At 46.8% G+C, this 25362-nt stretch overlaps 1 protein-coding gene across 1 annotated transcript in view; it reads left to right on the plus strand.

Annotated features, from left to right (window-relative positions):
• ABCA4 (ATP binding cassette subfamily A member 4) overlaps nt 1-25362 on the plus strand; it is a 129910-nt gene that overhangs the window by 102463 nt on the left and 2085 nt on the right. The window contains exons 37-49 of the mRNA XM_007977907.3: nt 3621-3736; nt 4774-4921; nt 8565-8688; nt 9022-9151; nt 11078-11198; nt 11651-11713; nt 12206-12312; nt 14361-14502; nt 18007-18141; nt 18885-18988; nt 19062-19154; nt 21817-22066; nt 24072-24158. Of these exons, the coding sequence (XP_007976098.3) occupies nt 3621-3736; nt 4774-4921; nt 8565-8688; nt 9022-9151; nt 11078-11198; nt 11651-11713; nt 12206-12312; nt 14361-14502; nt 18007-18141; nt 18885-18988; nt 19062-19154; nt 21817-22066; nt 24072-24158 (1620 nt within the window). The remainder of the gene's footprint in view (nt 1-3620; nt 3737-4773; nt 4922-8564; nt 8689-9021; nt 9152-11077; nt 11199-11650; nt 11714-12205; nt 12313-14360; nt 14503-18006; nt 18142-18884; nt 18989-19061; nt 19155-21816; nt 22067-24071; nt 24159-25362) is intronic.

Below are 25362 nucleotides of genomic sequence, written 5' to 3' on the forward strand. Positions count from 1 at the left end.
TGCTGTCCCTTGACATCTTCTTAGAAAGGCACAGAACTAGGAGCCCAAAGCTAGGAAAGGCTGTGGGGTGCAGCTTAACAACTGGTGGATGGGGGCTGTCTGTGTCCTGCCCCAAGGGGCCTCTGGCCCCTCAAATAATCGCTGCACTGCAGGCATGAGCCTGGCCTTCCTGGAATCAGTCTGGGGCTGAGAAGGTAATACGAAGGGGTCTTTCACCCCAAATCTCCTTCTCAAATCCTGCCCCACTTTCAAAAGGGTAAGGGTAAAACTTCCCCTGTGGTAGGGTTACCAGATAAATACAGGACACCCAGTAAAACTTATTTTCAGATGATGAATAATTTGTAGTATAAGCATACCCTACTTCAAATATTGCACAGGACATATTTATACTAAAAACAAAACAAAACAAAATAAAACAAATGGTTGTTTATCTGAAACTCAAATTTCATTAGGCATCCTAGATTTTAATTTACCAAATCTGGCAATCCCAGCCAGTGGCCAAAGTAATTAGACCTTCACTATATCAGATTAACCACCACTACAGTGAAAAATGAAGAAAAAATATTTATCAAATCAATAGCACACTATCACCTTCCTTACAACCAAGGTTGGTGGGGGTAGGGAGGGGTCAGGATAGGGTACCTTATTACAGGCTGCAGGGTCAAAGGAATTGGTAGTAAAGACCTAGTTATAATGTAGCAGGGATCATTATGACATCAACCCCAGTCTATTCTAGGTGTCTTGAGTAGTGAAATCTTAACATTTTAAGACCAACATGAGCCTCTACTTCATGTAATGATAAGATATACCAACTGATGGAGACCAACACCAATGACCTTCTCTTCCATGGCTTTTAAAAATGATAGTGAATATTAGAATTCCTGAAGATATGATTTCTGTCTTACTCAGCTTAGTAAGCAGCTATCACTTAACAATACAAAACCAGAAATTATCAGTAGCAACTAAATTATTTCCTCTCTCTTCTGTCTACATGAGGAAACACTCACAAACGCATGGGGAGGAGGTCAGAGCCTGAAAGCCTCTCTTTGGATAAGAGCATCAATTGCAGGTGCCACACTGGCCCTGTGATTCTAATATAAAAGGAGTTAGGCCCACCAGCACTGAAAAGGTACTTAGAAAAGTGCTGGGGCTTTTAATTTTCCTTTTTTTTTAAAAATGAGAAATAGAGTTTACACACTTGGGGATGGCCCGTGTGTGTGTGTGTGTGTGTGCGTGCACGTGCACTTACAGAGATCTCTGAGCCTTTGGAGAGAGATGTAGCTAGGATAGAGTGGACATCTGAGGTGGGAGGTGATACTAGCTGGCAGGGCAATGAAGGGGTAGAAGATGGCAGGCACCATGTTAGCAGGCTTTCTGATGCTCCAGAATTTTAAAGCTGGCCTGGAATCTGACCTCTGTGATCTGTCATTTTGGAACTTAGTACCGCCGTTAGCCAGTGGCAAAAAAGTTGAATGAAGGAAAAAAAATTATTGCTTATGTCATTCACTTAGCACATATATGATATTTTAAATTCTTGTATGTGTCATCTATTTTTCTTTACTTTAAAAGTTTGAAACAGTTACAGACTTATGGAAAAGTCACAAGTACAGTTCAAACCTTTTTTTTCTGAGTCATTTGAAAGTAACTTCTCAAGAAGATGCCCCTTCTCATTTGTTTCTCTCTTCCTGTCTCTCTCTCTCACACCCCTCAGCACCTCCGATGTGTACTTCCTAGAAATGAGGACACACCCCATACAACCACAACACAAACTGTCAGCATGAGGAAACCAGCTCTGATGTGTCACCACCACCTAATCCTCACACCCCACTTCTTTTTCGCCCATTGCCCCAGTGATGTCTTTCAGAGAAAAGGATCTAGCTCAGAATCCTGCGTAGCATTTGATTGTGCTGTTTCTTTAGTCTTGTTCAGCCTGGAAGAGTTCCACAGTCTTTCATTAACACTCATGGTCTTGACACTGTTGAGGATTGCAGGCTGGTTATTTTGCAGAATATCCCTTGGTCTGAGCTTGTCTGAGGTTTCCTCTTGCCCGGGTTGAGGGTGTGCTTCTTGGCAACAGTATCACTGAGCGGATGCTATGTTCTCACTGCATCCTATCAGGTAGCTTCTGATTTCCATTTGTTCTGTTACTGATGATGTGCAATTCGCTCACTTAAGAAGGTGTCTGCTGAGCTTCTTCACTGTAAAACTACTCTTTTCCCCTCTATAATAAATACAAATTTCCAGTAGAGGCACTTCAAAGATATATAAATATCCTGTTCATTATACAACTTTCCATTTATTCATCCATTTATTTATCTCTGTATGCGGTCATGGTTCCTGTGTTAATCAATGGACTATGATCCGAGACTATCATTATTTATTTTGATATTCACATTATCCCCAGTGTGGTCAGTGGGGGCCTCTTGAAGCTGGCTTCTGTATTGTCTTGACTCGGGTCCTCATTCCCCTGGAGCTCCTCCGTGCTCAATGGCACAGCAAGATATTCCAGGCTCATCCTTCCCTTATCCCCACTCTTACCCTCTCCCCAAGAAGCCCTGGTTCCTGCCAGTGGGAAGTGGCCCTCAGAAACCAAGATCTGTGTGCTAGATATGTTCATTGCCTCTGGAGCACCGTTGGTTCCAGGCCTTCTCAGTGATAGAACTAGGGAAGATATGGATGTACACACACAGGTATGCACACACCTCCCAGGCCTTCTCAGTGATAGAACTAGGGAATATATGGATGTATACACACCTCTATCTGTAGTTCTCTATCTACCTACACATTGAACACTATGAGCTCACCAAAACCAACTCCACAGGGCTCGTTCTAGTTTTTTATCTTTCCACGTCTGTAACTCCCTTCAACAGTGAGACACTGGCTTCTCTTACTCCCAACTCATTTATCTACCGGAGCTATACATCTGAACATCAGCAGTGCTCAACTCTGCCACCATCCCTTCCCCATGTGGATGCCATCCTCTCCCTGCTCCAGCTACCTTTGCTGCGTGCAGGTCCTCCTCGTTCTGCTCTGGCTCAGATACCCTGCACCAGATCAGCCTCCTATAAGGATATCTTTCTCATCCCATTGAGGCCCCCATACCCCACACCAGGTTGCCTTCTGAGGAAGCCCTTCTCTGGTTCTTGCCCTGCTCCTGACCACTGTGGCTCCTCCCCTAACCCCACTGTTGCTGTCCCCTTTCTGTGCCCAGTGTAATGGCTGTAGGACTAAATTGTTTTAAAAGGGTATCATTATTTATTTGAGTTTTGCGAAGCCAGGAACTAGGCTTTAAGTTTTTCTGAATTCTGAAGACATGCTTAGAAGAATCAACAAAACTTTATGACCAATTAGAGAGTGAGAGACTAGGCAGAATTTTGTAATTGATCCTTTCAAAAGATACAAACTGAAGGTTCCCTTGGCAGGGAGGTAGGGCGTGGGCTGGGGTAGGAGGACTAGTGACAGCTTAACATATGTTTGCCAACCAAGAACTGTTTAACAAGCAAGTCGAATCAGAATCCCAGACCCTACAAACTGGAGAAGCCTGGCCCCACCCCTCATTTTGCAGAGCTGGAAGCAGGTCTGAGAAGTTAAGTGACTTGCTCTCCTCTTCTCTTTCTGAGATGAATTATTCCGTGAGTGCTGGGCTGGTGGTGGGCATCTTCATCGGGTTTCAGAAGAAAGCCTACACTTCTCCAGAAAACCTTCCTGCCCTTGTGGCACTGCTCCTGTTGTATGGGTAAGCCGTTTGGGCCATTAGCTAATGCCTCTGAAGAGAAACCCGGTGGTGGGGGTGGGGGATCATCTCCTAACAGAAAACCTGGGCCGTCCTGTGGTGGTAGTACCCGCAAGTTTAGCTTCCAGCCCCAGGTAGGGTCTGAGGCTGATAACCAGGGATCTGTCTAGCTTCTGTTTCTGACTCTACCGACAGAGGTATCTCTGAGGCCTGGTCTGGTCAGCAACAATGAGAGAAGTCCCACATGGTCTGAATCTTCTACTCAAACTGAGGCCTTGACCAAAACCTGGGGGTCAGCCATTCTCCAGCTCCTCACCCAGCTCTGACTCTCACTCATCTGTGGCTATCTGTCCACCTCAGCGTCCCCATGTGAACTGGCCAAGAGTTACCGCACACAGTAGAAGACTCTGACCAAAAAGCTCCTCCTGAGTCAGGGACAGAGGATGACACAGGGGTTACATCAGCAGAGTTACAGGGCCCAGCATGCAACTTTCTTTCCCACATGTGTAACTTTGAATGAGTAATACATCCATCTGGGCCTCAGTTTCCTCATCTGTAAAATGAAAATAGTGATCCTGGTCCTTCCTCTGTGGGCCAGTAGAGCCTTGCCAGAGCACTGGTCTCCACATATCTCTCTTGGAAATAGAGAATTTGGGAACCAACCTGACTGTAAGCTGTGAAGATGAGCTTGCTGGGACCCTCGGCTGGGCTTTGCTGACCCAGGCTAGAGTGGGAGGTGTTGCAGGGTGGAGAACCCACCTATGAGTTGTACAGGGCTTTGTAGTTTACAGAGTACATACACAGCTAGCAGCCCATTTGCTCCTCACAAAACCCCATGAAGCGGTCAGGGCAGGCATCATTATCTCCATTTAAAGTTGAGGCACAGAGACCAACAAATGGAGTCTCTCTCTGGTCCCCTGGGACTCTGGCCAGTTCACACATATCACCTCAGGTGTAAGGGTAGTGCATTATATTTAGATGTATTGCAGATGGAATGGAAAGTAGAACTCCATTGCTCTGAGTTGTCTCATTTCACACAGATGGGCGGTCATTCCCATGATGTACCCAGCATCCTTCCTGTTTGATGTCCCCAGTACAGCCTATGTGGCTTTATCTTGTGCTAATCTGTTCATCGGCATCAACAGCAGTGCTATTACCTTCATCTTGGAATTATTTGAGAATAACCGGGTGAGTATAAGTTTCTTGGCTTTTGTGTTTGATCAGTAGGATAGTAGAATATGTGTTGGTCAAGCAGAGCCAGGGGCAAGCGTCATACATGTAGCAGATGATTGCAGATGAGTGCCACTTTCTTCCTCCCCACCCTTGACCCCCCTGCCTGCCTGCCTGCCTTCCTTCCTTCCTTCCTCCCTCCCATTCTTCCTTCCTCTTTCTTTCTTCTCCTCTGTCCTCCCTCCTTCCCTGCTCCTTCTTTCACTCTTCAGTTCTTCCTTCCTTCCTCCCTCCCTCCTTCCCTTCCTCTTTCCTTCTGCCCTCTCTCCTATTTTCCTTCCTTCCTCCCTCCCTCCCATCCTTCCTTCCTCTTTCCTTCTTCTCCTTCCTCCTCCTTCCTTCCCCACTCCTTCCTTCACTCTTCAGTTCTTCCTTCCTTCCTTCCACCCTCCTTCCCTTCCTCTTTCCTTCTGCCCTCTCTCCTATTTTCCTTTCTTCCTCCCTCCATCACTCCCTCCCTCCTTCCTTCCTTCTGCCTTCTTTCCTCCTATAAACTCCTTTTTCATTTCTGTGCTCTGAGTGAAATTGTTTTCTGTGTTTATTCTGCAAGCAAAACTTTATTCTTGCAATAAACTTTAAGCTTTGCTTACTCTTTCAGAAAGGTTTCCTTAGGGACTTTGGGTGTTGGGTTTTACACACACACACACACACACACAATACATTTGGGTGATTTCAAAATCTAAAAAGAATAAAAAGGCATACAATAAAAAAATCTCCTTCCTACCCCTGTTTCCCACTCACCCAGTTCCCTTCTCCAGAGGCAAACTCTTATTTGAGTTTCCTGTGTGCTCTGGAGACACATCAGCAAATCCCCATACGTTCTTTCTCCCACTTTCTTATGGAAATTGTAACACTCTGACATATACTATTCCTTGGGCAAGTTATCTTGAGGAAGAGATTGGGGATTCTCCATGCTGAATGCCTCACTTTTATGAGCTGCCAAGCCCAGTTGTCCCTTCCATCTGACCTCCCCCTGTCCAGAGACAGATGGCCAAACGGAATCATAAAAAGAGGCAGGAAAAAAGAAGGCAGTCGCTGCAGGGCTGTCTTTACACTCACGCTCCCAGTCCCCACTGCTGTGTCTGAGTCCTGGCTATGGCTGTCCTTGGAACATTTGCCTCCCCACGTGTCTGTGTTCCCAGGCGCCTCAACCTTTCCTCTCATTAGCTCTTCCCAGTTCAGAGGGTGGGACCAGCCAGCACATCTGCACTGCTGCCCTGCGGCGCCCACCTCCACCCGCTTCTGGGCCCCGCTGGGGAACACAGGACAAATCTGTGCGGAGTCTCCACCGTAAACCGCCCAGACCCGTGGCCCCTGAGACTGACTCTTTCCAGATCTTGTTAGGGTTTCTGTGGCCGCTAGGCAAATAATGAAGACTCATCTGTCCTATGAATGATAAGAAATTCAGCATGTCAGAGTCAGACTCCGGAAAGCTGGGGGATAAGAACACAAACCCAGCAGATGGCCAGAGCCCCTAGGTGATTGAAAACGCTGCTTTGCGGAGCTGTGTTTGTCACAGCCCACTAAGTCTTAAGAGAGTGTTCCTTCAGAATAATTAAATAGCAGCTTAAAGCAACTTAGAACATTTTCCCCTCTGTGGCTGCATCCATTTAGCCAACATTTGCTAAGCACCCGCCTCCAAAAAGCTGGTATTTTCATGTAAATTATCAGATACACAGCTGCTGTGGAAACCCCCAGTATCCCACAGGAGGCTCCCCAGCTCCCAGCAGCTGCCACCACTGCACAGTCAGGAGGTCTTTACCAGCTGAACACCATGTGCTGGGTGTGCTGATATAAACAAGCATGGCCCACTCGTCCTGCCCTCCAGAGGCTCCCGTTTCAGTCCGGAAAGGACCTGCCCACCAAGTTTGCAGCTGATACAAGCCACAGTATATGATCCTCCATAACACAGTGTGTGACAGAGCATCAGAGGAGCGAGGCGGATAACACGCTGCAGGCCAGAGGCAGTGGGAAGAGCCAGGCTGCAGGGGCTGGGGGAGCCGTGGTGGAGGAAGTCCAGTTTCAGCCTGTAGATTTCTTTTTTTTTTTTTTTTTTTTTTTGAGACGGAGTCTCTCTGTCGCCCAGGCTGGAGTGCAGTGGCCGGATCTCAGTTCACGGCAAGCTCCGCCTCCCAGGTTCACGCCATTCTCCTGCCTCAGCCTCCCAAGTAGCTGGGACTACAGGCGCCCGCCACCTCGCCCGGCTAGTTTTTTTTGTATTTTTTTTAGTAGAGACGGGGTTTCACCGTGTTAACCAGGATGGTCTCGATCTCCTGACCTCGTGATCCACCCGTCTCGGCCTCCCAAAGTGCTGGGATTACAGGCTTGAGCCACGGCGCCTGGCCAGCCTGTAGATTTCTATTAGCCCATTTAATAAGTAATGAAGTGCCTACTCAGAGCTAATCATTCTGCAGGTATTTAGGAAGAACACAAAAATAATTAGGACTCAATGCCCACCCTCCAGGGGCCCCCTGACTAGCAGAGAAAGTAGGCAGATTTTTAAAAAATTAATCATGGGAATGTGATAAGTGCTGGGAGAGAGGAATGGATACTTTCTCATGGGAATCTGGGAAGGCTTATAGGCGAAGGCACTCTCTGAGCCAGCTATCTAAAGAAGAACAGGAATCTTTCAGAAAGCAGAAGAAAAAAGAGCATTCTTTCCTGCTTGGAGCAATAGGTAACAGCCTGCACATGCCCTGGCCTAGAGGCCAAAGAGCAGTGATTCCAGAAAGAGTGGGCAGACAGGGGGTAGGCGGGGAAGGATGAGGTAATGTGGGCACAGGTGTGGAAGCTGGAGAGAGAGGAGGTTGTGGGACAGGGATGAGCCAGATGGAATGGACAGCAGTGGCCCAGCCAGGAGCTATGCTGTCCTTGTACCCCTCCGTGTCCCTTCTATTTTCTCAGGGGAGGCTCTTCCCAACATGCCAAGTCTGACCACTTGAAAACAAGTCCCTGGCTTAACACAGACCCAGAGAGAGTCTCCAGCCCTCCTCTCCCTAGACAATGGTAGTTGCCCCATGAGGGGCTGAAAAGCAGAACTGGAGATGGCTCAGGGTCTGCTGTCCCCCTGCAGCTGTTGTTAACGAACGCCTCGGAGGGCTCCTGTTGTTTCAAAGTGAGTCTGCAGGGAGAGCTCCCTAAGTGGACAGCAGGAGAGCTGCAGCTTCTCTGCACATTCCTGCTGTCACCCCCCGAGTCACCTAGGGGAGGGGTAAGGACAGTAATGCAGGTTCCTCACAGTTAGCTTCGGTGACCACATGGTACTGAGCATAGTAATGTTTAGAAGATGCTGCCTGGCTAGATGAAGGGGCAGCTCCTGCCCACTAGAAACTTGCAGGGAGCCTCAGTCCTTGATTGGTCATTTAATTGATTAGTTCCTTGGCCTGGCCTGAGGCACTGCTTCTATGTACTTCATGACGTCCACAGCAAACCCATTATGCTCTGCTGGACAAATCCCTCCAGTGGCCAGTCTGGCTGCAAGGACTCTCCGTCTGCAGGCCTTCCCCTGTGCTGTCCTGTGAGAGTATCTGGGCCCCACCTGCTGAAGAGAGGGGTGGGTGGGCTTTGCCCCATTTCCAACAGTCCTAATTCTCTGTTTCAGACGCTGCTCAGGTTCAACGCCGTGCTGAGGAAGCTGCTCATTATCTTCCCCCACTTCTGCCTGGGCCGGGGCCTCATTGACCTTGCACTGAGCCAGGCTGTGACAGATGTCTATGCCCGGTTTGGTGGGTGGTAGCCAAGGCCTGTGGAGCATGGGCCCTGGGTCCAAAGCTGGGTGGGCTACCCGGGGGGGCTTCTGCATCAGACTGCAGCAGGGGCTGGTGCTGGGAGGGGACCTTGTTGGGCTGGAAGAGTCCTGCCAGCTAGAGGCGATTAGGGTGCCTCTGTTTCCATGGCTAGGGAGCCACAGGAGGGATGGAGGGCAGCCCAGATGTGGCAGGTGTTTGGCTCTTGCTCAGTTCCCACACAAGGTCTGGTCTAGTGGGCTGTGTGCAGTGGCCAGGTCTGTGGGGTGAGCCGGGGCGGCTGAAGTGGACTCAATTCCTGTTGATGCCCAGGTGAGGAGCACTCTGCAAATCCGTTCCACTGGGACCTGATTGGGAAGAACCTGTTTGCCATGGTGGTGGAAGGGGTGGTGTACTTCCTCCTGACTCTCCTGGTCCAGCGCCACTTCTTCCTCTCCCAATGGTACGTCCATGCCACACCCTGGGCTCAGTGGGCAGCTCAGGCCACCCGGGACTGGACCTTACACCCACACGGTTATCTCTTTCCTCAGGAGCCCCACTCCACGATGTTTTTTTTACATTCTCAAAGCCTGGCTTTTCTCCAATAATACAAGTAGGGAATCGGGTTAAAATGGCACATTCAAATATGTGAAGAGCATCCTCTTGAAAATATTTAAAATGCAGTGCTATTAATTTCAATTGCTGATATTTAATCCTTCTCATTTAATTACCAAATGTGTATTTTGATTAGATGATAGTATTGCAAATAACAATGGTTACGGGATATCCAAAGTACTAGGAAATAGACTAATGTATTTATGAGAGAACGGACATAGCAGACCCCTTTGCTAATTAGAGATTTGGGAGCATGGGAGTAACATGGGAGCCATGTGGAGGGGTGCAGGCAGTGATCACACCCTCCCACCCCTGGAGGAAGGTGGGTAGCCGCCAACCCTGACTCTTGACCAGGGCTTCTCAAATGCCAGGTTAGCTGGCAATTGCCATTTTTCCGCAGGCTCTTCCTGAAGCTGGGTGGGCCCCTGCCTCACTCCCCTCTGCAATCCCGGCCTACCTTTATTATCCTCACCCAGGGGCCTGAATTGCCAAGCAACAGCTCTTCCTAGCAAGCTTTCCCCGATAGTGTTTTGTTTCTTAACTTTTCCTCCTCTCGGGCTGAGTGTGGTCACCTGTAAATAGATTCCAAGGACTTGGTTTTATGTTTTGATCCACAGGGAATTGATTTATTGGAAATGAATCTGCCTCCCTACTCACAGGACTGTGAGAGGTGAATGAGATCACAGGTGTCAACACGTTCTGATGAAACAGGATACACAAGTAGTTCTAGTTATGGGAGACAGTGTCAGAAACTGTTGTCCTTGGCACCCTCAGCCCTTGCAGACCCTCTCTGCAACCTTGACCACACCTTTTAGAGGCCTTTGTGTGGGAGAGAGCGGGTCAGGAGGTTGACTACCCAAATTGACTCATTAGCTTCAAACTCTGATGTCAACACATTTGAACGAGCCCTGCCTGCTTTAGGACCTAAAGAGGACCAGAGAAGTACACCATAGTCCCTGGCTTCCAGAAGGTCAGGGAGAGTTTCAAAGAAGAGGCTGCGTCTTTAAGGATGGGGAAGATTCCATTTGGTGGGGCAGGAGAAGGAGGACATTGAGGGATGGGAAACACATGCGGAGGCTGGGAGACGGGAATGACCAATAGGACTGGGAACAAGGGCGAGATGCCAATTGCAGACAGAGGAGTTAGTGCAAGAGGTAAGTGAGAAGGGTAGGTGGGGCTAGATTGCAGGGCTGTAACTACAGCTGCAGAGGGAGGGCTTCAATCTCCAGCTGATGGAGAACCACAGAAGGTTTTGAGGCATGAGGTGGCCTGATGACGACTCTGTTTTGGAGAGGTGGAGTTGGCAGGGCAGACTGGAGGAAGTGGAAGGCTCGGAGGTTAGTAACTACCCCTTACTGAGTGCTTGCTGTAGAGGAAGGGTTTTAGTCCTAACGGTGCTCCCAGACCCTGAGTCTTTACTCTGTGCCAGGCACTGTGCTGAGTTCATCTTCAGCACAATCCTGTGAGACAGGTATTGTTACCCCCCCTCCTCATCACATGGTTGAAGGAGGCAAGGTTCAGAGGTCCAATGCCCAAGATCCCACACGAAGCGGCCAGCACTGGAACCCAAGGCTGACTCTGGACATGAGCACTTGACCTCTCTACCTAATACCTAATGTCTCTCCTGCTGGGAGCCCTTTTTAGAATTTAAGTCTTAAAGGATGGAAGCCCAGAAGGAAGCAAAAGCAAGGAAATGAAAGAGAGGTCCAATGGAAAGGACGGTGCCAAGGATACTGTACAGCCAGCCCAATCCTGACCCCTTTTCCTCATCTAGGATTGCTGAGCCCACTAAGGGGCCCATTGTTGATGAAGATGATGATGTGGCTGAAGAAAGACAAAGAATTATTACCGGTGGAAATAAAACTGACATCTTAAGGCTACATGAACTAACCAAGGTAAGGGAATGGTATGAGTTTGGAGGTGCTGGTTAGATCCACAGTTGGCATGATGTTGCTGTTTTCCTTCTATAGATCAATTGATATGCTTATGCAAGCAATTTGGTTTCCTAATTTTATGTGGGGTCATCATCTCTGTGTTATAGCTTGTCTGCCAAGAACATCTAATTCCAATGTGTGTTCCCTGCTATTCATCTCAGGCAGTGACCCAGGGCCTCAGCGAGAATCACTCCAGCTGAGCATCACTCGCTTTTCTGTGTTTCGTTTCTACAGAGCATGGGTCAGCTTCGAGATGTCTCAGTACTCACCGCACCTCTGTGCCTGCCCATGTCAATATGTAACCTCTTAGTGCTGGTAGTTTTCTCCTAAACCATCTTTGCTCTTTGTTCCCTCTTCCCCTCCTTGCTCTAACCCTGTCTCAGTTCTAAGTCTGGTTTCTTGGTATCTTGCAGATTTATCCAGGCACCTCCAGCCCGGCAGTGGACAGGCTGTGTGTCGGAGTTCGCCCTGGAGAGGTGGGTACTCTGCAGACCACGGGTGAAAGGCTTCTGAACATCAGCTCTTGTGCCTGCCTCTCCTCCCCATAAGGCAGAGATATTCAATAGGAACATAATGCCATAATGCAAGTCACATATATAATTTTAAATCTTCCACTAGCCACATGAGAAAAGTAAAAAGAAAATAGGTAAAATTAATTTTACCAGTATTTTTTATTTTACTCAATATATCCAAAATATTATCATTTCAACATGTAATTAATTGAAACCCTTATTAATGAGATATTTGACAAGTTTTTGTTGTTTTTAAGTCTCTGAATTTTCACACTCAGGGCCCATGTCAATTGGGACTTAGATGTGTTTCAAGTGCTCAGTAGCCACACGTGGCTCGTGGCCTCTGATGCAGCCCAGGTCTAAAATGCCTCCCCCAGCTCACACACTTACCCTAGGGTCTGACATTTTAGACCTTCTTGGTCTCTAGGGCCAGGCTAGCTCTGTGTTTTCTCCTAGTGCTTTGGCCTCCTGGGAGTGAATGGTGCTGGCAAAACAACCACATTCAAGATGCTTACTGGGGACACCACGGTGACCTCAGGGGATGCCACTGTAGCAGGCAAAAGGTAAGTGTCCTGCTCCTCCTGTCTCAGGGAGTCTCTCACAGGTCCTGCGCATTGTCCCTCTCCCAGAATAGGAAGGGTGATCATCAGACCCTATACTAGGGTGGCTCTGAGGCCCTGAAAGATGTGTACAGAGAAGGAGGCCTCCCCGAGAGCGTGGCCCAAAAAGCCCAACAAATAGACCCACTGGAAAATTGAACTGAATTGTGATGGTTAAGAGATTCCTCTGTTGGGATGGATTCTTGGAAAGACCAAGGAAGCACTAAGTGTGTGGTTCTTAATCACTTAGAGGTCATGGAACCTTTTAAGCATCCAATGAACATTTGTAGCCTATTCCTATAAAAACGCACCATTGCTTCCCATTACCTCCCTCCACACATTTTTGAAAAAGTTTCAGGGAATTTACTCAGCCCTGGGTCACATTTATGATCCCACAGGAGCTCTTGGATCCCAGGTTAAGAACCCCTGTGATGAAGCATCCTTCCTCTGGGTTGAGTTTCTAGATAGGGGCTCATTCATGCGCCCTTGCGGTAGCTTAACCTGCATTGGCTATTTGTAGGCTGATACTTGGCTTTGCCAGACCAAGGAGCATACAGGGAAAACTGGCATGTGTCCTTGGATTCTGGAGGGTGACTGCTGCTCTCTGTAATAAAATGTGTTTAAAGAGACTGGTCCCCTATGGGCAGGACAGAGAGGATGAGCTCTCTCTTGTTTGCCTCTTTCTTGGCTGCAGGAAAAGCTTGAACAGTAAAACTTCAGCACACACGGTAGAGGTGCCCAGAGGAAGCCTCTGCCCTTGTTTATAAGTGGAGTTAGGTGCTGCTGACATCTGTCCAGCATCTGCTTGACTGGGGCCTCTTTCTCTCCCCTGAAAGCCATCCTCAGCATGGCCCAATGCCCAGTGGGCGGGAGGAGTCCTGAGCATGCTTCACTGGCTCAGATAGGATGAATCTGGTTCTTTGGCCTCTACAGCCAGCCCTTCTGGGTTTACAGAAAAGGGACAGGCAGGGGTGAAGCCAGGTCATGGCTGAGTCTATCTCAACAGATCCAGCTTCATCTGCAAGTGACCATGCAGGTGACTTCCTGATGGTGACAAAAGGAGTCATGGCAGGGTGGAGGAGGGGAAAGATATCATAGAATTTTCCATGAGCACATTTATGAGACATAAAGTTACAACTGTGTCCAAGTAAGGCACAGTCTGACGTCCAGAAGGTAAAACTGAGCTGGACGCTAGAAAGAAACTATAGGTTTAAGACACAGAATTGGGATGATCTGGTAGGGTAGTGCCTGCTAATTTGGAGACATACCCTACTTGTTTCCCTAAGTAGTTTTAATTGGCCCAGCCCATGCCTTTGGAGGCTTTTGTCATTGTGGGGAACTGCAGTAGTCTCTCTCTGTACCATCCTGTATCATCCATCCTTTATTCATAGACCCTAAGCTTTAAGAAGAAAAGGATGAGATTAGACTAAATGTCTATGTATAGTTTATTTTCTATCATGGCAATATATTTTTTAGTGAGGGTGAATATTTTAGCCAAAGGGAATTGGTGGAACCCAACTCACTCTACCCCTTCTCCCTGCAGGCCCCTGGCTGAGGGTAGTTATCTGACTGGCGCCTCTTTCATTGCTATCTTTGCCAATAAATACAGATAGAGAAGTTTACTTCCAACGGGACAGATCCATCTTTTCTAGTTACTTCCCAAATGTCTGAAAAGTATTGAAAAATCATGAATCATTTTCTTAAACCTGATCTTCCCTCTGTTTTTAAACTCACATGTGAGGTGATCTGATCCAAAATGAAAGCTGACTTATGGCATAATAACCGGGATTCAATTAATCCTAGACATGGAAACACGGAAGAATCTGACAGGATTCAGTTTCTAACCGAAGGGCCCCTGTTTTGATTCCCAAATATTGCATGCATTTCTGAAACCAAATAGAAGAGAAGCAGCAGCTTCCTTTTCCCATTGGCAGAAGCTTCTCCAGCCATAGCTCTATGATCATCCCTCCACCTCCTTGAAGGATACTCACTAATTGCTTTTTTTCTTGCAGTATTTTAACCAATATTTCTGAAGTCCATCAAAATATGGGCTACTGTCCTCAGTTTGATGCAATTGATGAGCTGCTCACAGGACGAGAACATCTTTACCTTTATGCCCGGCTTCGAGGTGTACCAGCAGAGGAAATAGAAAAGGTAAAAAATGGTTTGTTGTGGCCACATAGGAGTCTGGTTAATTACAAGCCTGTTTCATGAGAGTGCATTCTCTTGGAGATAAGAAACTGAAGCATGCTATTCATTCATTCATTCAATCATTCATTCCAACAAATGTTTACTATGTGTCTACTGTGTGCCAAGTACTATTCTAGAAACCAGGGGTATAGCAGTGAATAAGACAGACAAAAAGAATCCCCACTCTCATATCTAACAAAATGATGTATGCATTTATCCTTTGACTCAGCAATCACACTTCTAAGAGTTTATCCTGAAGATACATCTCCCACAGTACAAAATGAATATGTACAAGGTGATCTGTTGCATTTGTAATTGCAAAATGCTGGGAGTTACCTAAATGTTGAGTCATTGTAGATTGGCTGAATAATTTATGGTACAGGCACACAATAAAGTCTTATGCAACTATAAAAAAGAAAAAAAATCTCAATGCACTGATATGGAGATATTTCCAGTAAATACTGTTAAATGAACAAAAGCAAAGTGGAAAACAGAACATATAGAATGCTACTTTTTATGTAAGAAAGAAGGAAAACAAGAAAGTAAACGTATGTCTGCTTACCTTTGCAAATAGAACATAGAAAGGATAAACCAGAAAACAATGAATTTGGTGATCAACAAGAAGAAAATGGGAAGAAAGAAAAATGGGAAGGAATAGTACTTCTGGGGATATATTTTTGTATAGTTTTAACTTTTGGAAGCATGTCAATGTTCCACATATTTTTTTAAAAATTAGTAAGGATGCAAAGGAGGCAAAAATGGAAACAAAAAGAAAACCTAACACTGACAGCAAACTAAATAAAGTAACCCAATTTTATTTCAAATAAATATCATAATCCTGCAAAAGGGAGATAGAGCTAATACAAACAACTGATGAACACAGTGTTTGACTCTATATCCTCATTCTTGGGCAGGGTAGAGTCGGGGAGAAGAGCTACAAATAATTTCTGAGTTCTTTTTAGTTTGTATTTTATAGTGGTATAGGCAAAGTGATTCTGAAAATGTTAGATGTGTTACAGGATTAAGTAAATTAATACATGTTTTGATGTTATTGGAACCCAGAATTCTCACTGTGGAAGAAGGGACTTACAAATATGGAAAAGGGAAAAGCAAGAAAGAACTGTGAGGTCATGGATTAGAACTGGAAATAGCACTGGGAATTCTGGAATATTTATATGCTTGTGTTTGTGGGTGCATGCAGGTGTGTTCATGTTTCATGCACACAGGTGTGTATATATACACGTATATTTGCCTGTGTATATCTGTCTTCTGAAAGGGTCAAGAAGCAAAAACACCCCAGCAGCCATGAGCACACTGAGTGCTCAGACTTTTGTCTTAATAACATTCCCCACTAAAAGTAAACCTGATTCCTTCAATAAATGTTATATTCCAGGGCTGTAATGGCATAGGTATAAAATGAACTTGGAATATCTTATGCCAGAAAGTAAGGAAGTGCTTTAAAAAAATAAATAACAGGTTGGGCATGGTAGCTCACACCTGTAATCACAGCACTTTGGGAGGCCAAGGTGGGAAGATCGCTTGAGCCCAGGAGTTCCAGATTAGCCTGTGCAATATAGGGAGACCCTGTCTCTGCAAAAAATTAACAAACAAATTAACTGGGCCTGATGGTGTACACCTATAGTCCCAGCTACTCAGGTGGCTGAGGTGGGAGGAATGCTTGAGTCCAGGAGGTTGAGGTTGCAGTGAGCTGTGATCAAGCCGCTGCTCTCCAGCCTGGCAAACAGAGCAAGACTCTGTCTCTTAAAAAAATAATGATAATGTAATTTTAAAGAAATAAACATATCTCTGTACAGATTGCTTACTGGTTACAAGGGAGAAACATAGTAATTTTACAATGGAGAAATTAGATAGCACCTTAACTGCGTGATGAAAAATTAACCTCTACAATGGAGAAATTAGACAGCACCTTAACTGGGTGATCAAAATTAACCATAAGGGGCAGATGGACATGTCATGCCCAGAGATGTGATATCTTGTGAAGGACACAGTTTCACTTATGTAGAATCCAGATTGGAGACATGTAACCTGGATCTTATTATAAGGAAACATCTGACAACCTCCAAAGAAGGAATATTCCTTTTCTTTAAAAATAAAAAAGGAGACTGTATTCTTCAAAAATATGAGAGTCATAAAAGACAAAGAAAGAGCTATGGAAATATCTCTGATCGCAGGAGGCTAAATAGACACAATGACTGAATAACAGACAATAGACTACATCTTGTGCAGAAGAGAAAAAAAAATGATAGAAGGATGTTATTGGACCAACTGACAAAACTGAACTCTGAACAGTAGATTAGGTAAATGTATCATAACATTAAGTTTACTGACATTGACAATGTACTGTGGTTATGTAAAAGAAGATCCCTATTCTTAGGAAATATGCCCTGAAGTATTTAGGAATGAAGGGCTGCAATGAGTAACTTTCCCTCAAATGGGTCACAAAAGATTGTGTGTGTCTGAGAGAGAAGGGTTTATTAGTTAATAATTCTATGAACTATTTTTATTCTTACATGTTCATGTGAGTTTGAAACTATTTCCAAATAAAAAGTTAAAAATGGAGCTTACATTCTAGTGGGAGGGATAGACAATCTATAGATAAATAGGTAAAATATCCAGTGCATTAGAGAGTGAAAAGTCCTCAGAGAACAGTAATGCAGGGAGTGTTGGGGCAGGGTTTGCACTTTGAGGTAGGGTGGCCCCGGGAGAGCCTGCAGAGGAGAGGACCGGAGTGAGGAACTAGAGGTGAGAGAGGGAGCCACGTGCACACCTAGGGAGGAACATTCCAGGCACAGGGGACGAATACAGAAGGCAGAAGCATGGTGAGCTTGTCTCCAGTGGCTTCCCTAGATCCCTTCCTGCACATGTGCACACACACCTGGTGTCTCTGTCATCGTTCCCTCGCAGTCACGATCTGCCAGTATTCTGTTTGACTGTCACCTCCCCGCAGTCTGAGGACAGCGGCAATGGCTGTGTTCACATTGTTCTCCAGTGCCTGGTTCAGTACCCGGCGTATGGTCAGTGCTCCATAGGTACGTGTCGGATGCACAAGGCTTTGGGTGTGACCCTCTTGAGGGGTGGGATCAACAGGTCTGGGACTCACCATCTTCTCAAACAGACCCTTCCTCCTCCACTCCTAGCCGTGGTCCAGGACGCTGGGCGAGACCCACTGTCTTGCTGTTTGTAAGGCTGAAGGCCATTTCCCAGGGGGCTACACCCAACAGGTGCTGAGCTGACCGGGCCACCCTGGGATCCAAGACACAGAGTGAAGGAGACCCTGTCTGGTGCCTGAAGCACATGCCAGAGGACAGGAGCCAGCAAGAGCCTGTTTCAGCCTAGCTAGGGCTTTCATTCTGGAGGCATGAGATATGGGAGCCCAAGGCTTTGAACTGGGGGAGGTTTGGGGTGTTTGCTTGTATTCTCCAAATGGCATTTCTTTCTCTTCCCTAGGTTGCAAACTGGAGTATTAAGAGCCTGGGTCTGACTGTCTACGCCGACTGCCTGGCTGGCACATACAGTGGGGGCAACAAGCGGAAACTCTCCACAGCCATCGCGCTCATTGGCTGCCCGCCCCTGGTGCTGCTGGTAACTGCGGGCTTGGGCCGCCCCAAGGGCTTAAACCAAGTGCTGCGTCTCTCGGGTTGGGGAAATAGGTTCTGGGTCGGCAGATTTAGAAACTGTAGCAATTTGGCTTTAGTCTGGACTGTTTCCTGTGTTGCTCATTTTGAGCACTTAGCCCAGTGTTTGGTTCACACAGCTCTGGAGAAAAACAAGTCATGGCACAGCCTTGACTTGGGACTGTGCACATCCTGCGTTCCCAGGATGTCTCCTGTGGGCCATGGGCTCACAGCCGGGAAGTTTGGTGGTGTGTCAGTGTCTAGTCCCCAAACAGGAGCACTGAGCTGGGTCAAAGGCTCTTGAGCCAGGCCAGGCCTGAGGCCATGTCCACGCAGTCCAAGGATCATGAGGGCACAGGGCACAGGACATAGCAGGAACCAGGAAAGTGACCTGAGTGATCTCCCTGCCTCCCGACAAATGTATTTGCAGGATTTTCTTTTTTTGAGGAGAATTCTGTCATTGCCTTAATCCACTTTAATCCCCTCGTGGGCTGAAATGGTGGAATAAAAAACCATGCTTCTTTATTCTTTGATCCACCTCCTGCCTTCTGTACCCTACACGAGGGTACCCCTGTCTTGCTCAAGTGAGGGGAGTGACTGTGTGCGCCGTCTGTCAGCTCATCCTCCTCAGGGGAGCCAGCCCAGGGGGAAGCAGTAATCGGAAGGGCCAGCTCCCAGCCTGTGCTCCCTAACCTTCTCTCCACCCACCAGGACGAGCCTACCACAGGGATGGACCCCCAGGCACGCCGCATGCTGTGGAATGTCATCGTGAGCATCATCAGAGAAGGGAGGGCTGTGGTCCTCACATCCCACAGGCAAGAGATTCCCAGGGCTGGGGAAGGTGGGCGGGAGTCCTCTCCTGCTCACCTCCTCTCTCCTGCCCCACAGCATGGAAGAATGTGAGGCGCTGTGTACCCGGCTGGCCATCATGGTAAAGGGCGCCTTTCGATGTATGGGCACCATTCAGCATCTCAAGTCCAAGTAAGCAGATGGCGGGGCGTGCGCCTTGTTGCCTCTGTGGATCCAACCGGATCCTGTGTTCTCCATTGACACTTGGAAGAGTCCTGCTGCCCTGTCATCCCCTGGGGCAGAGGCAGGTGGTGGCCGGGCCTCATTCTCCAGCAGCAGATGGAGAAGTCCATTATGCTGATAAGAAACTCCTCTATATTGGCCTAATTTCCTGTGGTCGAAGACTCACCCAAGTCTCTGGATGGGGTGTCTGATCAAGACAGATGCAGAGCCTGGCTGGGATGAGGGAGGACCACTACCACTGCCTCAGTATTCCACCACTTATCCCAACAGATCCAGGACCTGTGGCTTATTTACTAAGAGTCCACTCCAATGTAGGAATGGTTAGGAGACCAACTGGCTTGAGGACCCGTTTTTGTGTTTTGTTTTTAGAATATTGTATGCTTTTGAGTTTGAAAAAAGACCATATGTTATATGACAAACCAACAATGCCAATAATCTTGAGTAGGATTATCCTTACTCTGTACCCACACATTGCATGAACTATTGTAGATAATTCGTTACTATTAAGAGTTTGCATGCCAAAGCTAACAGTTTGAGATTATCAGCATATTGCCATGCTCATTCACATTCTGATAAGCTTTATAACCTAGAAAAGAGCAGAGTTACAATTATTTAACAAACACTTATTAAGAGCTCAGAATATAAGTCACTAAGCTGGTTGGTGGAGGAACAGCACATAACCCACCTTATCTATGCTGAGGTGCATAATCCTGATGCACCCACGGGAGGGTGTTGCACAGAAAATGTCATCCTTTCATATGTGTCAGAGCAGATAAATGACTGAGAGAAAGGTCTAATAGATTAGCTGCTTGTGGCAAGTGGACATTTGACCCATGATTTATTGAGCAACTACAGCTTGGACACTGCATAGATATCTATAGAAATAGCAGTATGTCAGGTCCCCAGACCTGTGTCAGCAACTTCCTGTGTCCAACTGCTGGAGAAAGGGAAGTTCTCCTACTCCTTTCCCTCTAACTCCTCAATATCTGCATGATAGAGGAGGTGTGAGGGATGGCAAGTTTTCTGGAGCTGAAAGGTGAACAGCATCTTACTGCAGAGAAGAACAGCCCTAGACCGTGGAGGGAGCTTTGGAGTCAGTTATGACTGACACAGGATACCAAGGCATAGGGTACTGACACCCTAGCCATGCACACACTCTCTGGTGGACCATCCCTCATCCAAGTGAGGGTAACCAGCCATCCTGCTGAGGGAGGAAGAAAGCACCAATGGCCCGGGCCCTAGCAGCTCCATTTGCTTCGGGAAGCTTCCTCAGGGAAGTGCTGCCTTCCCGAGCCTTTGCTCCCACCTGGCCCATCAGCCCTTACCACCACTCAGTATGCACTGGTTCATGTGTCTTTATGGGCGGTCTTGGGATCCCCATACTGGGCTAAAACTACCTTTGATGGCCGGGTGCAGTGGCTCACACCTATAATCCCATCGCTTTGGGAAGCTGAGGCCAGCGGATCACTTGAGGTCAGGAGTTCGAGACCAACCTGGCCAACATGCTGAAACCCTGTCTACTAAAAAGACAAAAATTAGCTGGGCATGGCGGTGTGCACCTGTAATCTCACCTACTCGAGAAACTGAGGCACAAGAATTGCTTGAACCCAGGAGCTGGAGGTTGCAGTGAATCGAGATCACACCACTGCACTCCAGCCTGGGCGACAGGGCAAGACTCTGTCTCAAAAAATAAAATAGGCTGGGTGCGGTGGCTCATGCCTGTAATCCCAGCACTTTGGGAAGCCAAGGCAGGCGGATCACTTGAGGTGAGGAGTTTAAGACCAGCCTGGCCAACATGGTGAAACTCTGTCTCTACTAAAAACACACACACAAAAAAACCAAACCGAGTGTCGTGGCGGGCACCTGTAATCCCAGCTACTCAGGAGGCTGAGGCAGGAGAATCACTTGAACCCAGGAGGAGGAGGTTGCAGTGAGCCAAGATCACGTCACTGTACTCCAACCTGGCCAACAGTGAGACTCTGTCTCAAATAAATAAATTAATTAATTAATTAAAAAAATAAAATAAAACTACCTTTGACTTCAGCAAGTACGATTGTCCCACATTACCATGCAGACATTTGACCTCTAAAAACTGGTATCAAATGATTTCTCCAGGGACTACCATGGTTTTTCTCTCCTAGTTTTCCTATGTACCCAGGTCTATGGTATGGGCCTTTAATCCTCAGTATTTCTTTTTTTGTTGTTCTTGTTTGGGTTTGTTTCTCGTTTTTCAGTTTTTGTTGAGACCGCGTCTCACTCTGTCACCCAGGCTGGAGCACAGTGTCATGATCGTGGCTCACTGTAGCCTTGACCTCCTGTGCTCAAGTGATCCTCACGCCTCAGCCTCCCAAGTAGCTGGGACCACAGGCATGTGCCACCATGCCCTGCTAATTTTTGTAGAGACAGGGTCTTACTTGTTGCCCAGGCTTATCTTACACTTCTGAGCTCAAGTGATCCTCCCCCTCTACCTCCCAAATTGCTGGAATTACAGGTGTGAGCCACCAAGCCGGGCTTAATCCCCAAAATTTCTGATGAGTCTACTCTTTATTTTGGGATTACCTTAGGCCCAACCACTAACAGAGGCCTGTCCTGCACTGTGTGCGTCCCCTAGATTTGGAGATGGCTATATCGTCACAATGAAGATCAAATCCCCGAAGGACGACCTGCTTCCTGACCTGAACCCTGTGGAGCAGTTCTTCCAGGGGAACTTCCCAGGCAGCGTGCAGAGGGAGAGGCACTACAACATGCTCCAGTTCCAGGTCTCCTCCTCCTCCCTGGCGAGGATCTTCCAGCTCCTCCTCTCCCACAAGGACAGCCTGCTCATTGAGGAGTACTCAGTCACACAGACCACCCTGGACCAGGCAAGTTGGCCCCGGAGTACCAAGAGCTGAGCAAAGACTGGCCCAGAACATCCAATATGGGTTGGAATTGCCATAAGAGGGAGGCATAATATTCCCAATTTTTAACAAACTCTTGCCCTCTGTTTACTGGGGTAAAAGGTGGTATATCAGAAATTGTTTTCTAACAATATTTTTTAGTCATCAGGAAACTTCATTGATTTTTTTTTTTTTCACATTATCCTTCCCTGTGATCCTATGGTGTGTTATTTCATTCTTGCTGGTTTGTGGTGGTGATTTTTCTTTCAACTCAGCTTTATTGATATGTAATTAACGTATGATGAAACACAGGCTCTTGGGAGGCCAAGGCAGGAGGATCACTTGAGCCCAGGAGTTTAAGACAGGCCCATGCAACAAAGTGAGACCTCGTCTCTACAAAAAAAAGTCAGAAAATTAGCCAGGCATGGTGTTGCATGCTGTGGTCCCAGCTACATGGGAGGTTGAGGCAGAAATATTGCTGGAGCCCAGGAGGTCAAGGCTGCCATGAACTGTGTTCATACCACTGCACTCTAGTCTGAGTGACAGGGCAAGCCCCGTCTCAAAAAAGCAAAACAAAACAAAAACACCAATTTTAAATGTACAGTTTAGTGAGTTTTGATAAACGTGCATTCCGTGTGTGGTTTTTTAAGATGTAATCACATTTTTTTTTTTTTTTTTTTGAGATGGAGTCTCACTCTGTCGCCCAGGCTGGAGTGCAGTGGCCGAATCTCAGCTCACTGCAAGCTCCACCTCCCGGGTTCACGCCATTCTCCTGCCTCAGCCTCCTGAGTAACTGGGACTACAGGCGCCCGCCACCTCACCTGGCTAGTTTTTTGTATTTTTCAGTAGAGACGGAGTTTCACCGGGTTAGCCAGGATGGTCTCGATCTCCTGACCTCATGATCCGCCCGTCTCTGCCTTCCAAAGTGCTGGGATTACAGGCTTGAGCCACCGCGCCCGGCCGTAATCACATTTTTTATTGCAGTAAAATATAATAACATAAAATTGACCATGTCAACCATGTTTAAGTGCACAGTGCAGTGGTATTAAGTACATTTACATTGTTGTGCAACAATTCCCACCATCCCCGATAGAACTCTTTCATCTTGCTTCGGTGAAAATCTGTGCCCATTAAACACTAACTCGCCACTTCCTGCCCCCCTCGCCGTTGGCAACTACTGTTCTACTTTCTGTCTCTAAGGCTCTGACTACTATAGATACCTCATATAAGTGGAATCATACAGTGTTTGTCCTTTTCTGTCTGGCTTATTATGTGAGGACTTAGCATAATATCCTCAAGGTTCATTCGTGTTATATCATATGCCAGAATTTCCTTCCTTTTCCAGGCTGAATAATATTCCTTTGTATGTATGTGTGCTACATTTTGTTCATCCATCTATTCATTCATTGATGGACATTTGGGTTGTTTCTGGGTTTTGTGTTTTTATATATGTTTGTTTTAAAATAAACATCTTTAAAGAACGTTAAGTAAAGCAAGGAAAATGGAAACAGGGAAGCCTCCATATAACCCCTGAGGAGCTGGCTCACCCACACCTTCTCATCAGCATTAAGCAGGGGAAGGCACGAGCAGGAGTCTGGGCCACATGCACACTCAACTCAAACAGGGATCAATGATTTTTTTTCTTTTTTTCTTTCTTTCTTTTTTTTTTTTTTAGCTAGAGGATTAGGATGCTGCTAGCTGAGAATCTGCCTTGCCTTGATTACCCCAATGTCTGGTGCCCAAGTCCCTTGAGTCCTCCAGCAGGAACTCCTGTGGCATCACTCGGGAGTCTAGTCTAAGAAGATAGCTCTGACCAGGGCACTGGTGGCCAGGCTTCCGTGGGTGGGCCAGCCTCCCCCGGGAAGGACACAAGCCATTCCAGCTGGGCTGTATGTGAACTGTGGAAAATAGAGAGCAAAGTGGGTAGGTGGGTGTAGGGTGCTGTTTTCCTGGAAATATCTACCTAATCTTGCTCTTCTCTTACTTCCAGGTATTTGTAAATTTTGCTAAACAGCAGAATGAAATTCACGACCTCCCTTTGCACCCTCGAGCTGCTGGAGCCAGCCGACAAGCCCAGGTACCCCTGCTGCTTACGCAGTCCACAGCTTGAGGCAGCTCCTCGGCTCAGAGCCCAGCTGGTTCACTGGGCTTGAGTTGCTTCAAGGCCTCAGATATGCCTCCTACAGAGAGTCCCACCCATACCATGGTCCCTACCAAGTCCCCACCACATCCTCATCACATCCTTGCTAAGTCCCTGCCACTGTCCCCCTGTTCTGTGCTGAAGAACTTTTCATTCAGTAGCTGTAGGGGTTCCTGTTGTAATCAGGAAACCATTTAGATAGTATGGGAGAGCATTTTTGAAAAGAACTTTCCCATGTTTTTGCTTACAGCAGAAAAGCTTGGATTTGGGGAATAAGGAGCAGAGAAGGTAATAGAGAATATTAGAATGTTTTGGCTGCTTGACATCTATGTCTGGGCATGTGTTTGAGTTTCAAAGGAAGAGACTTAATTGGCATATCATTTCAGTGGCAGACACATTTGGTTAGATCAAGGAATAGCACCTGTTGTAGGAAAGAGCCTCTTAGCTCTTTACAAAAAATCAAGAAGATGGAGAAAGAAGCAATAAGAGGTATGTCTCCTGGCTTGTAACAACTCTTGGAATAGGTGCTTGCAGGTTCCTGCCCTGACACAGTGCCCATGTAAAGAGCACACCACCCAAGAAGGAGAGAGCTAGAGCAAGTACTAGAGGAGGTACCAGCATCCCAATGCCTTGGCTTAAGCCTGGGACTCGAGGGATGAATTAGCCACTCTCTTCTGACTTACCTGGAGAGTAAATCAAATCAAATCAGGAAGCAAGGATATGCAAAAGCCTTATTTCCCCATAAAGTTTTTATTCTGCCCAGTTTCTTGATTGCAAGAAAAACCAAATACAGCTAATTATTGAAACACTGCTGTCCAAAGCAGTGCTTGTGATGAATTTTTTTGCTTCCTCTTGACCAGCAGAGACCTAATGGCTACTTGGCAAAATTGACTTTGTCTTCCCACCCCTTACCTGCCAGAGGGCCCAGAAATGCCTAAGTAAAGGCTCCTTTAGATAGGGAAATGTTGCTTTTACTGAGATCTTCCAGCCACTGATTCCCATTTATAGATCTGGTGATTGCTGTTGACATCAGTTGAAAATTATTTCTGAAAACCACTTGCAGTCATGAATCCTTTTTATAACTCTATAACTCAGAAGATATAATTGGGTAGCAAAATTGTTTCCCAGAATTACCCAGTGG

Source organism: Chlorocebus sabaeus, chromosome 20, assembly GCF_047675955.1.
Source record: "Chlorocebus sabaeus isolate Y175 chromosome 20, mChlSab1.0.hap1, whole genome shotgun sequence".
NCBI classification, from domain to species: domain Eukaryota; kingdom Metazoa; phylum Chordata; class Mammalia; order Primates; family Cercopithecidae; genus Chlorocebus; species Chlorocebus sabaeus.